General features: G+C 40.4%; 1 protein-coding gene across 5 annotated transcripts in view; it reads left to right on the top strand.

Moving 5' to 3' along the window:
• Window positions 1-19,211, top strand: part of DOK6 (docking protein 6) — a 417,153-nt gene that overhangs the window by 388,263 nt on the left and 9,679 nt on the right. The window contains exon 9 of one of the 5 annotated variants that reach the window (XM_057526829.1): window positions 12,466-13,339. The exons of 1 other annotated variant lie outside the window; for it this stretch is intronic. In XM_057526829.1, the coding sequence (XP_057382812.1) occupies window positions 12,466-12,556 (91 nt within the window). In that variant the 3' untranslated portion in view covers window positions 12,557-13,339. Of the gene's footprint in view, window positions 1-4,726; window positions 5,428-9,335; window positions 9,355-12,465; window positions 13,340-19,211 lie in introns of those variants that run through there. 3 more of the 5 variants (XM_057526833.1, XM_057526832.1, XM_057526830.1) reach the window with 3 other exon arrangements.

Below are 19,211 nucleotides of genomic sequence, written 5' to 3'. Positions count from 1 at the left end.
GGCAATCAGAAACCAGTACCAACCACAAAGAGAAGTGAAAGAGGCGGCTGGGTGAGGGGCTCCTGGTCCCAGCGCTGCAGTTCAACAACGACAAGTGTGTATTTTTAAGGCTACACTGGCCCTGAAGCGGGTGGGGGGGGGGGGAGGGAATGGGAGGGGACAAAAAGTGGCGCTGTGGTAAACGAAGCAAAATCCCTTTTCGGGGACGCGGCCAGCAAGGCGAGTGGCCGGACAGCGGGAGGTGCAGTGTAGGCGAGGCTGGGTTTTAGTTTCTCTTCTCTAATCTGCAATCATCGCAGGCAAGTCTGAAAGTCCGACCCCCGTAAGACCAGAACGGAGATGTGCTCCGTGCAAATCACAGGCCTCGGGGCACCTGGGGAAGCCTAGCTGAGGCGGCAGGAAATAAAAGCACCGGGAGGGAGGGAGGGAGGCCACAGCGGCAGGTGAGATCTCAGGCCCCCAGGGGAAACCGCCACAGAGAGAAAGCCACGCCTTAGCCCGGGGTTGAAGGAAGATGGGAAGATGAACTTTACTTTTGTTCATCTTCATATTGTCTGGTCTCACTCACTACAACAAACATGCATTCCTTCTGTAATTGGAAACACATCAAAGAAAAAAATTTTAATAAAAAACCAATACTATATTATGGAGTTGTGTGCTAAAATTAGCATCAAAGCCATTAACTGGGGCTAGGAATAAGGTCTGAGGCATCACAGAGTTCATATGATTAGTGCTGCAGCTCTTTCTATATTAAAACGTAAGAATACAGTTACAGGAATAAGTCATTTAAATAAAAGCAAATGAAGTTGACAGACGACATAAAACTTTGTCATCATCACATTTTAAAATTCTGTATGTATGTATTTTAGGTTGAACTCCATGAAATTTCTGATATTTTACAGTTTGTGACCTAAAAACAACTATTATAGGGTTCGATCTTATCTTTCTATTTGGATAGATAGATAGATGGATAGATAGATAGGTCATGTAACTTGAGACTTTTCAAGATTTGGTTAAAATTCTTTTTTGGTTTCACTGTCAGTTTCATTGATTAAATATATTTGCATGAAAAATAATCTCCACAGTTGTAAACTTATACAACTGTACTTTCTATCCTACATTTTATGTCCTCTAGGATTTATGAAAAATGCTAATTTCTATGCAAATGATTATGATATCTGAAAATAAAACACTGTGACTTAAGGAGCACAGCCAAATATCTTGATATTAATATCACTTTTAAAAACAGATCAAACATCTTAATTTGTATCCTCCATCTCGTGATAATTTTTAAAACATAAAACAAGCTCCTGAATCTGTTAGAAGACCCACCGCAATCCCACTGCTCCTAATCTGTGCTGCTGAAGAATCAAATTCCAGAAGTGAAAGGCCTGCGGCATTGCCAGGCCCCTTTCCAATCTGATGTGCAGGACATCGAATGACCGCAGCTGCTCCTATCTGTCTCTCTGCCAACAGCATTGACCATTTTCCATCTCCAGTGCAATGTGTTCCTCTTCCAAAAAACAGGAACTGTGCATAATAAAATTGTGGCCACACATATTATAATTAGACCCATTCCCCATGAGCAAATTAATGAATTAACTCCACAGCCTTAAAGCAGATTTGCAGTGAATAGATGATGTTTTGTGACCAGAAAGGTTGGAGATTTGTTGTTCTGGGGTATCTTTTTCCATGGTCATAAACATAAACAGCTAATATGTATGGAACATTTACAGGAGTAAGCACTGTGCAAAGAACTTCACATGTGTTACCTTGTTTAAAATACTTTCTACTTAGCCTAAAACATGAGGTAGATATTATTACCCCCCCCCCCCCCGCTTGAAAAATGCAAAACCTGGGGCCTTTAAGTGTCTTCCAATTAAGGGCAAACAGGATTTAAATCCAGATCAGTCGACATGCAAATCCTGGACTCGGTCTGAGAACTTGTCCACATTGGAGGAGGTCAGCTTTGTAGCTGCTGGTGTAGAAACCGTTCCCGACCTTTGAATGCTATGCCAGGAGGACCGGGGAGGGGCAGAGAAGGCCAGGGCCAGAGCAGAGGCCCTCAGCAAGAGCTGCAGGATCGCATCGCAGCAGAAGTTACAGCTGCGCCCACCAGGACACTCCTGAAGAAAACCCCAAAGGGAAAACGTTCTGCATTCGGCACAGTATTCACGGAGGAGAGCAGAATTCTCACCCGTCCCTGTCGCCCATGAGGTAGTCAGTAGACTCACTGCTTCGACAAACACCAAAGGATGTGCAAATTAAACCTTTAAAAGTGTTACATTTTAACTGTTGCTACATAGTAGGTTTTCGTTCTTTGAATATGAGCCCAACTCATCTACTTCCTTCTTATTCTTTCATGGAATGCCTTATACAATTCCATTCAGTGAATGTTTGTCTGGAACTGATCATCGGTGATCACTACTGCTGATCATTTCAGATGTGTTCCATCTTTATTAAGTGAAAAAGCTTCATTTTTCTTCTTAAGTAAGAAATAAGAGGGGCTTCCCTGGTGGCGCAGTGGATAGGAATCTGCCTGCCAATGCAGGGGACACGGGTTCGATCCCTGCTCCAGGAGGATCCCACATGCCGCGGAGCGACTAAGCCTGTGCACCACAACTACTGAGCCTGCGCTCTAGAGCCCACGAGCCACAACTACTGAAGCCCGCGTGCCACAACTACTGAAGCCCGTGTGCCACAACTACTGAAGCCCGCATGCCACAACTACTGAAGCTCGTGCACCTAGAGCCCGTGCTCCACAACAAGAGAAGCCACCTCAATGAGAAGCCCGCGCACGCACCACAACGAAGAGTAGCCCCCGCTCACAGAAAGCCGGCGTGCAGCAACGAAGACCCAACGCAGCCAAAAATAAATAAGTTTTTTTTTAAAAAAGAGAAATAAAACAATAATAAAAATGGTCCTTAAGGATCTTTGGCCCTAAAATCAATCACTCCAGAATTTACTGATGCTGTCATAACCAAATACCATAGACTGAGTGGCTTAAACAGGAGAAATTTATTTTCTCACACTTCTGGAGGCTGGAAGTCCAAGGTCAGGGCATCAGCATGGTCAGATATTGGAGAGAGCTTTCTTCCTGGCTTGCAAATGGCTGCCCTCCTGCTGTGAGCTCACATACCTTTCCTCAGTGAGTGTGGAAAGAGAGAGATCGCTCTCTTCTTCTTCTTATAAAGTCACCAACGCTCACTGATTAGGACCTCACCCTATGACCTCATTTAACTTAAATACATCCTAAAAGCCTTATCGCCAAGTCAGTCACACTGAGGATTAGAGCTTCAACAAGTGAATCTGGGGGGGACACAGTTCAGTCCACAGCAGTCCTGCAACCGCTGAGTTCAGTCCAGGATCCCAACCATCACAGGCTAGATGCACCATGAGAATCCTGCCTCTGGTCCACACCAATGTCAGCATCTCAGGGAAACTCAGCGGGTACCCTCACCTCACTTATGAGTTCTAAATCCAGACCGAAGCAAGAGCATACTTAAGCTACGAAAGGCTGCCAAAATCAGAATTCTGAGGTTTGGAGCTTTTTTAGAGAACTGAGAACTCAGAAAGAGTCCTTGGGATCCAAAACCAAACACCATCTACAGCCCTCCCCCACAAATACCTACCGAAGACCCCCCTTCAAGCTGAGAACTGCTGAACCATGAGGACCCTGGAGCCTCCTGAACCCTGAAATGCCGTCACAGTACGGAGCATTTCCAGCCTGTGAACTGGCCATCTTTGCAGCTACGGCTTTCCCAGACCCGCTGTAGTTTGTGAAGCCACTTCCAACAGAGTTCCCTGTACCCCAGCGCACGTCAAGCAGGAGGGACGTGCTCCGAGACCGGAACTTAGTTACAGCGGACACCCCGGTGCATGCATCCATCCATCAGGGTGCAGGCAGAGAAGCAGAGGCAGTGGGAGAGACACATGGAGACAATGCAAGGCATCGGCTTATGTACTTCTGGGGGCTCACTGGACAAGTTCAAGATCACAGGCGGGGACTCCGGGACAGGACGTGAAGCTGCCGCCCACAGGCAGCACTGCTCCTGCGCCAGGAAATCCTCAGTGCTGTTCTTTCACCTGAGGGACTCAGCCCCACCCCGGTTCTCTGGGATCATCTCCCTACTTCTGGGCTCTAAGCACACCTACGAAACACCTCAGAGCAGCACCTCAGTTAGTGTTTGACTAAAACCGGGTCTGTGGCCCAGCCAGGTTCACACAGGAAAGACCCCCCCCAGCCTGCAGGTGTCCCCTCCGCCCTAGAGAGGGCTGTCGGGCACCACGGCGTAACCCCCAGTGAAATCTGAGTGTAGTTCTCTACTGCGAGGGCTTCATGAGACAATGCATGTAAAAAATACTAAAAAGAAAAGTTTTACACACATATAAGAGAGTCTTGGTTTTACCACTGTTGGTATCAGAGAATGTCTGCCTGTTATTCTAAAAGCAAAAAAAAAATATTCTTACAAGTACACAGGGGCATCAGGCAGTACCATCTCACCAGGAACGAACTCTTGCATCTCTGCTACTCTTGTTGACTTCCGTGTGTTTCTTAATTTTAGCCAGTGTCACTCAATCTAATCTGTATCGTTATCTTAGTCTTGGGAGAATAGCCATCTACTTCAGCGTGTACTTTTCTCAATGAGTGAAGAGTACGCATGAAGTGAAGAGAAAAGTCTAGACAAAAACATGCCACTGATGCAGATTTCCACACTGTCTACAGCGTACCTGCTGCTCCTCAGACCAGCGGGCAGCTCCTCGCCATCCTGGGATCCCGGCTGTGAGACCGTGTGAGCCGTCCCTTCCCCAGGAGCTCTGCAGCTTGTCCAAGACCAGTTTTCATTCCAGTGCATCCCGTATATCCAGAGACTGAACGGGATTTCAGACACTGATCTTAACCACCAGCTGTGTCCCACACGCATCCCCACACTAAGTTCCCAAGTCTCAAGTACCTGAATGGACAAAAATTATTGTGCTTTGTAGTTTCTGCCACGAAGGAAAACACATATAATATTTTTTAAATATAGCATATATACATATATTATTTATACATAGATATATAGATATATATATGCAGACTTAAAGAATCTATCTAAAGTTGTGATTGTCAGTAGAATGCAAAAGGCAGAATACATGTGTAATGATGCAAGTCATTGATAAGTTTTTCCCAACAGTACACACTTCAACACACACCAAGCAATAAGGGAGCTAGTTGCCTCTGTGCATGGATTAGCTCCACCGGGCACAGGTTAGCACAGACAATGAAGATTAGGAGGGATGTTAAACCTTCGATTTACTGTTTTTATATCCTGTCTCTTTCCACTTATTTAAAAGTACAGCTGCAATATGTAAACACTGCCAGAACCTATTGTTATTAAAGTAAAAAGGCAAACCATTCAGAAGTTTGTAAATATCAGAATAACAATCATCAGCCATTCATTTTCTATACAATGACATTTTTTTTCAATAGACTCATGTGTCAACCATCCTGTGAAAATTACACGTAGTGGTTAAGATGCTTGAGGATAGTGAGGCAAGTCGGTAATTGAAAGTTATCAATAAGACAGAGCGTGTTTGATTGTCAACTGGCTTCTCAAAACCCCCCGCACCATACTTCCTGTGTAGGCCACGTTTCTCTGCTTTCCGTCCCACGTTCTAACAGCAGTAACAGGATATTCTAAAATACACTAAGACTGCATCTTCTCAGTTCAGTTTAACTGTCTGTCACAGGAGACAAAAAGAAACTATCTTAACAAAAGAACTCTGATGAGAGATATATTCACCAGTTAATCATCCCCTGAATGTTAACCATCACAGCTTGTAAGCTATTTACCCTGTAATCTCTTTATTTTCTATCTTTAAAGTACCCTATAGCAGTATAGCAATCGTCTCTAGAGCAATTTTAAAGGGCAGCAAATCTTCCAGCACAGTCTTCCATATTCAGAATTAAAACATGCTTCACTGTTTTTAACAAAGTCTCTAACAGAATGAAAGCTTCATTCTAAAACCGCAGGAATCATTCGTCTTCTCTGCGTTGTGTTTGTCCTAAAATAAGTGTTTCTTTCTTCCCTGTGACAATCAAATGAACGCTCTGATTTTTTTCTCCATTTTATTTTTATGTTGACAGCATGCTATTGTTAAAAAAAAATCATCTGAAGAAGAGACTCTCCCCATCGAAACAATAGCAGCAACAAAAATCTATATGCCTTATAAGAAATAATTTGGATAATTCTCAGGTGACTGGACTGTCTTTACTGGAAATTAATTTTGATTAATAAGTATATCCATCCTATGAATTTGAGTGGTCAGAGAACTGCTTCCCTAATTTTCTGTTCTCTAGTAAGAATTCCAGAATGTCCGTATTCATTCTTTCTTTCTCACATATCATGGAGTTATTCAGCTCTCTCTATGAAACTGTCCTATTGGTCACTATCATGAAATTATTTCATTAAGATATGATGTGTATTTCAGATAATGAAGAATTTCACTGAAACTTAGCAGAGTCTTACTAAATAATAAGTCGTAAAAATCCAACAAAAACTGGAAGTCACTGCCATTATCATGAGAATCATTAAATATCACTCTTTATTAACATTGTCAAGAACTGTGGACAGTCTAAGATTTCACCCCACATGCCAGCTAGCCAGTCAGCCTGCCACAGTTTCGTGGATGCTGGCAGAAGACAAGAGACCCCTGGATCAGAGACTAAGGACCTTTTATTACTCCCAGCAAGAGCACTGGCCAGAGTACCAGCATTTATGCTGGTTTCCTGAGTCCCATTTCTTACAGGGAGATGAAGAGAGGATCGGGTGACACCCACATATGAAGTAGGCTGTGTTACAGGAGAGGAACCACAAGCCCCAGTATTTTATGGTGGGCGATTATCCAGCCTGAACTTTGTCCCAGAGGGAGACATTATCCTTACTGCATGGGACACAGCAAATCTTCCCTCTTCTCCAGAGGGAGACACTCGCTCCGTTTTTCAGAAGAAGGCCATCCGTGCCTTTGCTCACAAAACATGCAGAGATGCAAGAGGCTCATGGAGGATCGTCTACCAACAAACTTTCACTTTCCTCATTTTTTCACTAAACTCGCATCTGTTCAGATCTTTTAAAACCTTTTAAATTGGTACATTTGTTGGGGTCAGTATATTATAATGAAGCTAAAAATAATCATTTCCTTATTCTCCTGTTTATACCTATAGCATACATTTGACAATCACATTTAGCCTTACATTATTATTAAAATTCTCATTTTAAAAAGGATTGTCATTTCCCTATCAGCCAGGACCAGGCGACATCATTAAATTATTTTGATTCAACAAAATAATTATTGACCATCAAAGATGTGTGAGGCAATCGATGAGATATCAGTCCTTCTCTCTATCTTCTATCTGCACAGAGTGAGCTGCTGCATGCATTTTTCATAGTTTTATTCATTAATATTTATTGAGTGCCTGCTGTGAGCCTGGCATTTTACAAGGCTCCAAAGACAAAGGTAAATAAGCTTCCTTTCCTCAAGTTCAGGGTGAAAGCTCAGAAGAGACACCAAGGTGAAGCGTTAAGAGATGAGCAAGAGGTATACAGGAGGTGCTAAGAAAGTGCAGCAGAGGGCTTCCCTGGTGGTGCAGTGGTTAAGAATCCGCCTGCCATTGCAGGCAACACGGGTTCAAGTCCTGGTCCAGGAAGATCCCACATGCCGCAGAGCAACTAATCCCGTGCGCCACAACTACTGAGCCTGCGCTCCAGAGCCCACGAGCCACAACTACTGAGCCCAGGTGCTACAACTACTGAAGCCCATGCACGTAGAGCCTGTGCCCTGCAACAAGAGAAGCCACCGCAATGAGAAGCCCGCGCACTGCAACGAAGAGTAGCCCCCACTCACCGCAACTAGAGAAAGCCCGCGCGCAGCAACAAAGACCCAACGCAGCCAAAAATAAATAAAATAAAAATGAAAAAAAAGCGCAGCAGACTCAGGCTGGGTGAGATGGTGCAGAGGACTGTGTCAGGCTTCCAAGATGAATTCTTCAAGAAAAACAGGAATTAGCCTGAAAGAGCTGAGCACAAAGGAGTGTGAGGGTGGACATTCCAAGCAGAGAAAGAAGCCCATGCCACGGGTCAGGGAGCCTCTTTAGCTGGGAACCATGTGTCCTTTAGAAAGAGGCCGTGAAAGCAGACGTGGAGGTGGAGATTGGAAAAACCTGAAGCTGGAGAAGTGAGCACAGTTCAAATCAGAGTCCTTAGGGGCAGTTCGAATGTATTTATACACATATATATAGGAAAGAGTTTAAGGGTAACAATGTGGTTAAAAGGAAGCCCTGGAGGATTTGTCTTGAAACTTGTAAGCAAAGCAATGTTTTTACATGGATTTTTACTGGAGAGGAGTGGAACTGATGGATTTTGTACATGAGGGTCGAGTAAAGAATACCCAAATCATACCCTTGTCACCACCACTGAGAACCTTAAGTACTTAAGTACCATGCGGGAGAGTTTGCATTTACCCTGAACAGGTGTGGAGCGGGGCGGACACCACTGGTCAGGAAGACCAGTTGGCTGGCTATGGCCATAAGCCTGATGAGAAATTTAGGGCAGAGGTAGGGAGCATAAAGAAAATAAGTGGATTCAAGAGGTTTTGGGGGCTTCCCTGGTGGCGCAGTGGTTAGGAATCTGCCTGCTAATGCAGGGGGCACGGGTTCGAGCCCTGGTTCAGGAAGATCCCACATGCTGCAGAGCAGCTAGGCCCGTGCGCCACAACTACTGAGCCTGCGCTCTAGAGCCGGTGCTCCAAGATGAGAGAGGCCACTGCAATGAGAGGCCCGCGCACGGCAATGAAGAGTAGCCCCTGCTCACCGCAACTAAAAAGAAAGCCCACGCACAGCAACGAAGACCCAATGCAGCCAAAAATAAATAAATTTAAAAAAAAAAAGAAATGTATTTCCAATAAATACACTTATGTTGAACATAAGGACATACACACTTATGTTTTTTTAATTTCCAATTAAAAAAAAAAAAAAAAGGTTTTGAAGAGGTAGAACCTGCAGGACTTAGTGGCTGATGGCAGGAGGGGAGATGACAGCAAAGAATGGAGACCAGGATGGCTCCCAGTTCTCCGACCTGGGCTGGGTTGATGGGCGCCATTCACTGAAACAGTAAGTACCGGAGGACAGGAAATCGGGCCGGGAAGAATGGTGGGTTCAGTGTTGAAATACCACCTGTCAGTAATGGACAAGTTTTTGTTTTCTGGCCATGCTCCCCTGTTTAATTGATGAATGCCAAGTTGAAGAGGCACAAAGCTTTTCCCCATTTTAAAAGCCTCTCATTCTTTGTCTGTAGGTGACAGAGAACATTGCAGTGATCAGATCTCCAGCTGCTGGGCTTTCCCAAACAGGAACCCCAAAACAACTCACCTTTCCCTCCTCCATTTTTAGAAATAAATTCTCTCTTCAATTTATCAGAGCCTAGTTATTTAGTAAATTCAACAATATCCAGAAACCCATTTCAAATAAAAGGGAAGCAAAACGAAGGCATTACTACAACATATTGGGATCTACTCCCTGCATCGGTTTAGTTACACTGTCCCACTTCATTCTCCACTGCTCAGGGGGAGTTCCTAGGACTGTTCTCATTTCACAGATAAAGAGGAACCTCAGGCTTCAGCTACAGTCAGGACTCTATAACTCAAGTCTATCACACCCTGAATTATATTCTTTAACTTTCCTGTGTTCCCCATACAATTTCGCTTCAAAGTTTCTAGAAGGTGTAGTATTTTGCCGTCTCAGTCTTGTTTCTAAACCTGCTGAAACCATTTAAATTATCTGTATTATAACTCTGCTCAAGGCTTAAGGCTAGTAAAGTCTGCGAGTCTGGCAGAATCAGCAGTTCTCAAGGTCCCATCTCTGGTCTACCAGGCACTTCTTTCACAACTGAGAGGAATACATTTCTTATGCAGCTAAACTTCTCTAATTTTCTTTCTGAGAATTACATTTCTAATCTCCTGATTGAAAGGAACAGGAGGGCCTATTTGCTATGGCCGAATTCATATAACACTGGTACCAAATTCTCAGGTCAAGCAAAAATGCTCTCCTTTCTCAGCGCCCTCCTGGTCCTTTCTCTAGAATTCTGTATTTCCAGCTCCTGAGAGATGCCTGTTCTTTGTCTTCGTTGTTGCAGTCATTTTCACTGAGAGATTCTTTCATTATCATTTCATTGGATTTATGTTTGGAATGACTTGTCTACCAAAAAAATGTTTTAAGTAAAATACATATGACTGAAGATCAAAAGTTGCAATCATTAGATGACAGTACTACCAGCCTGAAATATATGTATATGTATGTGCATATATACATATGTATGTGTGTATATATGTATGTGTGTATTCATATGTATATATATATATGATATATCCAACCAAAGCACATAGAAAATGTACTCACATTGGGCAGACTTGTCTTAAGTAAAAATATAATTTCCTTTAAAATTTTTAACAAAAATAGTTTTCTGACCACTTCAAGCCCACTTACCACCACTGTCATGACCCCTCAGTGAATCAATCCAGGCTGAAATGTTCTCTAACATGTAAATGGTAGCTAATAAACACTTTCCTGAGAGTCACATTAAAATTGAGGCTCCACAGGACTGAATGCCGTCCAGCTTTAGAGGAGTTAAAACTCAGAATTTGATTCTTTTTGACTTGTTGTCAAAAAATGACAAATGACCCTTTATTTTAACTTCAGCTGCTTTCATATTTAGAAAAATGTCCCAATTCGAACTACTTTCCTAGATTTCTTTCTAGTGATTTTTAATGCTTATTATTTCACTTGCTTTTCAAGGTCTTTGCAATTTATTTTTATATATAGTGTAGGAAAGAATATAAACTAATATGTTTCCTCAAAGAGCTGGCCAAATTTCCCAGTACTAGAAATTTTTAAAATTTGATAGAATTAGAGACTTATGTAGAGGCATAAAGACTCAAGGAAACATAAAGCTTTTCTGTCTTTGACTTAATTAGGAAATTTTAATTTTTATATGATTTACCAATTTAAGTCAATGTTATTAATTATGTAAACATAAATGGTTTCCATAAAAATATTACGCTCCACAGCAGTAGTGAAATTGAGTGAATTCAGTAACACTGGCCAACTCACTGTCATGGACATAATCCAAGAACAATCCAGATGGATTACGGATCATAACTTTCTAAGATTTAGCATTTTATTCTATTAAGTGATTGTTAAATATTTTAAAAAATAAACAATAGAAACTAACATTTCTGACTTTCACAATTATAAAATCAAAGTAAAACAGATAAAGAAATAAAGACTCTTGGAAAAAAGTGAATATCCATATTCTCACAGTCAAGTAACATGAAATAAAGTAATTCAGATTATCCTGTGCTCTTCTGAAAATCAATATAACTGAGGGAATTAAAAGAAAAAAAAGTTATGAGGCCTGCTTGATCCCTTGCCTCTAAAATATGTTTTGGTTTGCCAAATCATGCCCTTTTCTCTGTTGTGCTAACTGTGGGGTAGCCTTAACCTTCTGGGGTGAGTGAAGAGTTTCAAGCCAGCAGCCTGGATTCCAGCACTGGTGTCTGTGCACCCGGGAGAGAGAGTAAGAGGACTGACCCTACAGCGCTGCCAGGTGGATTAAGTAAATCAACTTAAGTGAAACATCTGACACTTCCTGGTACACTGTTAGTGCTCAGTATTAATGACCACTAATATCATGAGTCAAGCACTCGGATACTTGATGTATGATTGTATCCGACCCGAGGTCACCTGGTGAGGCCAGGACCGGCCTTAGAGCCTGTGCTCTCAACCCTTCCCTGTCCTGGCCTGTTTTCAGTGAAACCATTACAGGTAATGTGACATTGTAAAATGGTAATAATTCTACAAACATTTTCTAGCCTTTTGACATTAGTACTTAATATTAAACAATAACTGATGAAAATATATTTCAACCTCTCACAGAGTAAAAATAAAATAAAGATAACTAATTAAAAATCAAAAGCTAACCAAGGGTTAAGATGATTTTCACTGCTGTCTCTGGGTACAATGGTGATAAAATGCCTAATAAGGATTTCTCAACCTGCCTAGAAAAGTAATTTGGATTTTTGCAGCGGTTTCTCATAAAACAGAAGAAATGTCCACAGAACACGTCCTTTGTCCTGTACTCCTTGACTCCATTTTCATGAATCTCAGAGCTCCTATTCTCTATTTATCTGGATATTTTCAATATCAATACAGACACTGAAATATCGACTTTCCAGGAAGTGCTACTAACCAGAAACTATCTAGGCTTCAGATTTCCAGGTTCTGAAATTACTGCAGTTTATTGAGTGTATAATGAGAACGCAGAATATTAATTTAACTATAGTAAGAAATATTTGTAGGTCTTTCTCAATGAGAATGAATGTCCTCAACTCCTCACCACACCCAACCATTCTGGCCTCATTCTTCTCTAGGTCGGTACCAGCAGTTTCCAACGCTCCCACTGGACCTGGAAGAATGCTGATGAGTTGGAGAAAATCAGGAAGAATTATAAGTAAACCCTAGGAAATGCACATAAAACCAGAGGCTTCTTTTTATCTTTGCACTACTTTCTGTGAGAAATTGTTCTATCTGGGGCTAAATTTAATCTATCAGATGTGTGATGGTGGGAAAAGATTGATTACAGCTCCTCTGTCATCTCATTGAATGAGCGAGCTTTTGAACCGCAAATCCGATCCAATCACTCATCTTTAAATCATTCAAAAGTTTTCTATCATCTATTAAAAAAATATCCAATTGGCTTCATAAGATATAACAGACTCTCCAGGGTGTGTCCTCGCCCCACATCCATATCTCATCTGCTGCAACTCACCATCTGGAATTTTCTTTCATTATTAGCATCATGAGGGCCTAATTCCTAATGGTGAGATACAGAGTCTGAAAGCCATGACCATTTGGGCACTGTGGTCTTATGCTGACAAAAAAAATATTTACAAATCTAAGAAGACAAAATTTTGTTTGTGATTATCAGAATGTTTCCCAGATCTCTGAAAAATCAACCTAGTCATTCCTAGAAGGAAAAATTCTAGGCAAAGTTCTACAGAGAATGAGATGAAATCAGATGTGTCGAGTGCTAAGCAGATTTTTGGACACTTATCCTCAAACTCATTTCAGAGGTCCTCAGACTAAATGCAAGCTTAACCTTGTATCTACTGCAGAATAAAACTGTGCTACATTCTATGAAAACCTGACAGTAAATTTTCAATAATTTTGTTAATCTTCCTCATATTTAGTCTTTTTTGAAACTTCCTATGTAAACTTATGTGACATTCAATATTTTTTCTATAACATTTCTGTCATAACTCAAATCTCTAACTATACATTATGTAGGGAAGTCCCATGCTCTTGGAAAAGTGTTTCTATGCATTCGTTTAAAATCTTTGGAAAAGAATTATATCAAATAAAATTTTCCATTTTCTCCTTAAGATATCATCTTGAGGACGATCAGCTGGAAAGTATTCTTGTTATTGATTTGCAGGAGATTAATGTGACTTTCCAGTAAACTTGTTAAAATACCTCAGATTATAGTTCTGGAGATCTCAGCCTGAACTGGGCACACCCTACTTCATGATCCTGAATAGTTCCTTGATTGCTAAAACTTTCTATAAATAATATATTCATAAATGGAAACAAAGATGTATCAATATATAACTTATTTTTATTAATATTATATTCAAAATTTTATACCTAAACCCTTGAAAATAGCAATGAAAAATGTATAGCTCAAAAACTAAATAAAAAACTGAATTTTTATTTTATGATATTTTCCCATTCCTCAAAAAACTGAATTTTTATAATATTTTCCCATTCCTCTTGTTGAGCAACATTGATGAATTTTTATTTCATGTATTCTCTACTCAGTTTCAACTTAGATTACCCCATGTTAATATTTACCATTTTAGTAGCTGCCACAGATTGCTTATACCTTCCACAACTATTCATATGCATTCTGCTAACAGTGAAGAGTTCAGCTAAGTCTTGTGAAGAGATCACAGTCATAGAAAATTAATATCACAGTTGTAGAAGATTAATATCCCAGTAGGTAATTAAAATACATGAGAAATGAAATGCAAGCAACAGGGAAAAATGAATGCTACATCAACCAGAATAATAGATAGAAGACTATTTTTAGTCCAGAGAATTTATGAAATGGGTATTAAAAATGTAATTCTGTATGAATCAAATTAAACCATCTTTAAAACAAATTAAAGTATTATAAACTATATTGTGTTGGATATTTTTCAGTATTAGAATGCAGTTGCTAACCCACCAGTCTCTTTATAACTGGAGGCTGGGTACTACATAGAATTAAATAATATGCATTTTCCCATTCAAAAATTTCTAATTTTTAAAGATATGAGTAAAGGATATTTAGATGTCCACTTATGAAACAAGCAAAAAAGGTCCATAGTTTTAGGGGTGAAAGTGCCATTATTAATAACAATATATGTATGAATGTATATTAAAGAAAGGAGAACAAGAGAGGGAAAGGAAAAGGGAAAAGAAAGTTTTTGCAAATTTAAATTAGAGCAGTAAAATCTTTTTTATAATTTAGTAAGCTTGGAAGACAAGGTTAAGCAAACCTCAAATCTCCCACAAAATAAAGCAGCAAAAAAAGAGAGTGAAAATAAAAAAGATTGGAAAATTATAAGATCAGAACAGCACTGGAACATATAAATAATAGATGGTTAGAGAAAGAGAACAGAAGTGGGAGAAAGAGAGCAGAGAAAAATGGTGGAAGGGAAATCATTCACAAAAATTATAATAATAATCCAGAAGTATTTCCCAGAAATGAGACACCTTGGCTCCTTGATTGAAAAAAAAATCTCATAAAGTATTTGGAAAAATACTCACACCATGACACATCATTATGAACCTCATAACAAAGGATCAATGCCAGGCACTATTGCAAACGCTTTGTTTCTACTTCAGTAGCAGGCTGTGAAGATTAAATGAACTGGTGGGCTGTGTGTGTGTGGTGCTTGCACGCTCGTGTGCATATACCACGATATAGTACCCCCGCTCTTAGTGTTAATATTATATAAACACTAATGTAATACACCATTAGACTGTGCTATTATGAAATAACTCTTTTAACACATGATCCTATTGGTAGAAACTATTATAATTGCCATTTTACACTTGAGGAACTTGAAGGACAGAACAGTAAAGGGATAGAGTGGGAACTCAAACCCAAGTCGTCTTCCTTCAGAGCCAGCACAATTAACCATCACACAATACAGGATCCTTAACTTAGGGCATGAACCAAGAGAGATTCCCAATAAATTAAAAAGCTGAAGATAGCAAAAGAAATTTATGAAAATATAAAAAGAACTTATAAGAAAATATTTTAATAATCTTGTGATGAAGAAAGACTTATTTCAAGACACAAAACCAGAAACCACCAACACTTGACTACAAAATTTAAATACTTTATGTAGCAAAAGGAAATTAAACAATAAGATGCAATTTTTCATCCTTCCACCTGGCAAAATTTTTAATCTAATTAATATCCATATCATCTAATGTTAAGATAAAAAGTACTCTTATACCCTCCAAGTGGGAATGTAAACTAGTGCAATGCAAATTGACAGTTTATATCAGAAACAGTGGCATAAAACCACCATTAAAATTTTTTTTTTGACAATTTGAAGGATGAAAAATTACGTCATGTTTAATCATTTTATGTAATCGTAAGTCAAATTACATAATTTCACTAGCAAGTACAAATACCTCCCAGAGAAAAGGTCAAGAAAATAATAATCCCTAACAAAAGAAAAGGTGTCACCTACATTTTCTCAGATTAATGTCTCCTGATTAATTTTATTTATTATAAAATGAATGGACTATGGACTGAACTGTGTCCCCCAAAGTTCATAGGCTGGAGCCCTAACTCCAAATATGACTGTATTGGAAATAGGGCCTTGAAGGAGGCAATTAAGGTTAAATAATATCATATGGGTTGGACCCAGATCTAACAGGATTAGTGTCCTTATAAGCAGAAGAGACCCCAGGAAAGTGCACACAGAGAAAAGCACCAGTGAGGACCCCCTGCCAGCCCAGGAGAGAGTTCTCACCAGGAGCCAACCCTGCCAGCACCTTGACCTCAGACTGGCCTCCGGGACTATGAGAAAATACATATCTGTTGTTTAAGCTACCCAGTCTTACAGAATTGATATGAGGATTTTTTAAAATAATATTTCTAAGGTAGTTAAGCATAGAAGTAGTTATTCCATCATGGCTTTTCATTTCCAAATCACTTTCTGTCTGCATTGAAACCCATGATCTTCATTCCCCGGTGGCTCAGATGCGCTGAACCGAGCCTCAATTCCCCCCAGCAAATCTATTCCAGGGTCATGGAGCTCCTGGGACCCTGGAATCCCCACAGGCATTTCTGGAGCACCCCCCCTAGGAGAGCACAAAGATCGACCGAAACACAGTCCGCTTTGAACTGTAATTAGAACAAACTGAGGACAATTCAAATACAGCTTAGAGAAGAGCCACTGACCACAGGTCCTGGGCACTTCTAAGCATGACTAATACATGGTAGGTTTTTACTAAGAGACTGGAGATGGCCCTTGTTGCTTCTACCTCCTGTCTGGTTTCACCTTTTACCTGGCTGCAAGGTAAACATACAAGTTTTAAACATCCCATAAAACCCTGCTGGCCCCAGATTCACTGCAGTGAGAGCCCTTAAGCCCTGTGCTTTGCACCCCAACTTATTCTTCCATTCCCTCCTCCGGCACCTGGGCCTGATCTGCCGTCTGCCCTCTCCAAACAAGGGGTTTCTAGCCACGGAAATCAGCATCTCCCCTGTGCCCCCCTAGTCCTGCTTGTCGCTGATGCCTTTATTCCAGGCTGCTCCCTTCCTCAGGAGGCAACTGTTTTATTTGGGATTTTTTCCTGCTTTGTTTCGTTTGTTTTATTATTTAAAGGGACAACGCTCTTTCCTATCCCCCAGATTCTAACAAACTAATAAAACACACAAATTCACATCAGCACGTAGCATTACTGGGGCATCGCCTCTTACCAATTAATAACCACAAGTTTTATGCTTTGGGAATCTTCTGACTTCCTTCCAAAACAATTTCCTTTATATTTTATGTAAAGAATAAAATCGGTATTAGTAAGTATGGAAAACTAGAAGCTAGCAGAAAGGGAATGAGCAGTGGTAACTCTGTACCAGGCAGCGAAGTACTACTTAATCCTTAAGGAAAGAGGAGATATTTACAAGAGCCTGTCATTCTTCACTTTCTCTCCTAGGTGTGATGTGAATCTCTGGTCCTGCATTCAGATTTGGTAGTTATTTCCTACTGCATTGTGTTCCATCTAGTTTATTCCTGGTTTGAATCTTTCATGATATGGCAGGAAGTTTTCCTTCTATGGCTAGAGTCACTGCACCTTTCTTGTCACGCGGTACTCTTCAGTTTCCAGGAGAAGTCATGTAATTTTGTTAGAATAAACAAATGTCTTAAATGCCTCTGTATCCAATATATGTCCTTCCTTTTGGAGTGGACCCATGTTTCTCCATCTGGGGCTCATATACTTGCCATGGAGGGAAGGGGGTAGGGGATGGTATGCAGTGTCATTTCAGAGTATACTTCAAACCACCAGGTAAATATGATATGTTTCTCTCCCAGATTGTCAATGTTACCTGAATATATGGGTAGAAAATATTATTTTCTATTAAAACAAACATGAATATACAATGGGGTAGAAATGAAAATTCAAAAGGACTTTTAAGATAGACTGATAGCTATGAACAAATTTGTTAAATTGCAGCATCCCCCAGATGCCCAGAGTCTGTCTTTCGGGGGATGGTCCGGAGGGGAAAGTTTAGGAAGGATTTAAATAGGGTCTCTGTTAAGTGGAATGAACAGGTCTAGTCCAGCAAGTGTTTAATTTAAGCCACAAAGTTGATTTGTTTTGTTTTGTTTTCATCAACAGTGCCTAAGGGCACAATTCAAATAAATGCTGAGAAAATGATTAATTACTTCTCTCTTTTGTTCTCATACTCATTGTTGCCAAAATCAAACAGCACTTATTAAGCCTTCATATGTTCAGCTCTGATTGAGGTATGTTATTTTTGTGATAAGCAGAAACAGCATCATTTGTGAACTGTCCATAAAGAAATGGCTGAGGTAAGAAAAAACATCATTTCATCTCCAATTAGACTAGAAATTGTTTGTAGAGGAAACAAAGAAATCTTCAAGATGACCTTGAAGGAAAATAATATTCCAAACCTGTCACAGTGAGAACAGCGCACTGCGAGGGTAGACAAAGTAGACATTGAACAAGAAAACGGACAAGAGTGTGGACACATTCAGCATAGAAAGAAGGGGAAAAAACTAACATTTATTAGGTACCTACCATCCCAGGTGTCTTCCTGTATGTTGTTTTGTTTAACCCTCAAAATACCTTAGGAAAGTATGTTCTTTCCATGCAAAAAAATGAGGCTCAAAAAGGGATGGCAGAGCTGGATTTTGGACTCAGCAGTTTCAGAGGCCGTGGTGGTGGTGTCTACACACTCTGCAGAGCAGAGGTCACTGGTGATGGTTGAACTGAAGTGTGCAGTTCTGTAACCAGCTCTTCTAAGCTCCGCTGGCGTCCTGCTCTGATCCCATACAGCACTGGCTGTGCGGACCCTTCATTTGATGTTTACTGTTATCTATCCTTGTCTGATGATCATTTCCAAAGCAGCTTGTGAACTCTGGAAACTCAGGAACCATGGTTTCCATAACTTTGTCTTCCCTGTGGAGTCCTGAACTATGTTAGTAGATGCTTGGCAAATTTTAGTTGCATGATTGAAGTTTTACCCCCAAGATTCCAGATTCTGTGTGCATAGGCAAAGACTCTTCTATATTCACGACTTAAACCTTAGCCTTTAGACCACAAGTAATGTGAATTAAAGGTGTGCTCTCGCATTGCTCTCTTTCAGATATTTCTAACATTTTTTAAAATAACAGGATAAAACCGAGGCCAGGAACATGGTCTTAATATTAGGATTTCCAACTGGTTTGTGCTCATGAACGCCAGTCTCTCCTCTTACGGGAACTGAACTATCATCCAGCAAGTCAACGGTGAGATAAGGAGGCAAACTGTTAAAATTTTAAGTTACGTTCCCCATATTGGATTAGTGTATCACAACCTTGTCGTATAA

The sequence above is a fragment of the Balaenoptera acutorostrata genome, chromosome 13 (assembly GCF_949987535.1).
Source record: "Balaenoptera acutorostrata chromosome 13, mBalAcu1.1, whole genome shotgun sequence".
NCBI lineage: Eukaryota > Metazoa > Chordata > Mammalia > Artiodactyla > Balaenopteridae > Balaenoptera > Balaenoptera acutorostrata.
This window is presented reverse-complemented; position numbering and strand designations above follow the sequence as displayed.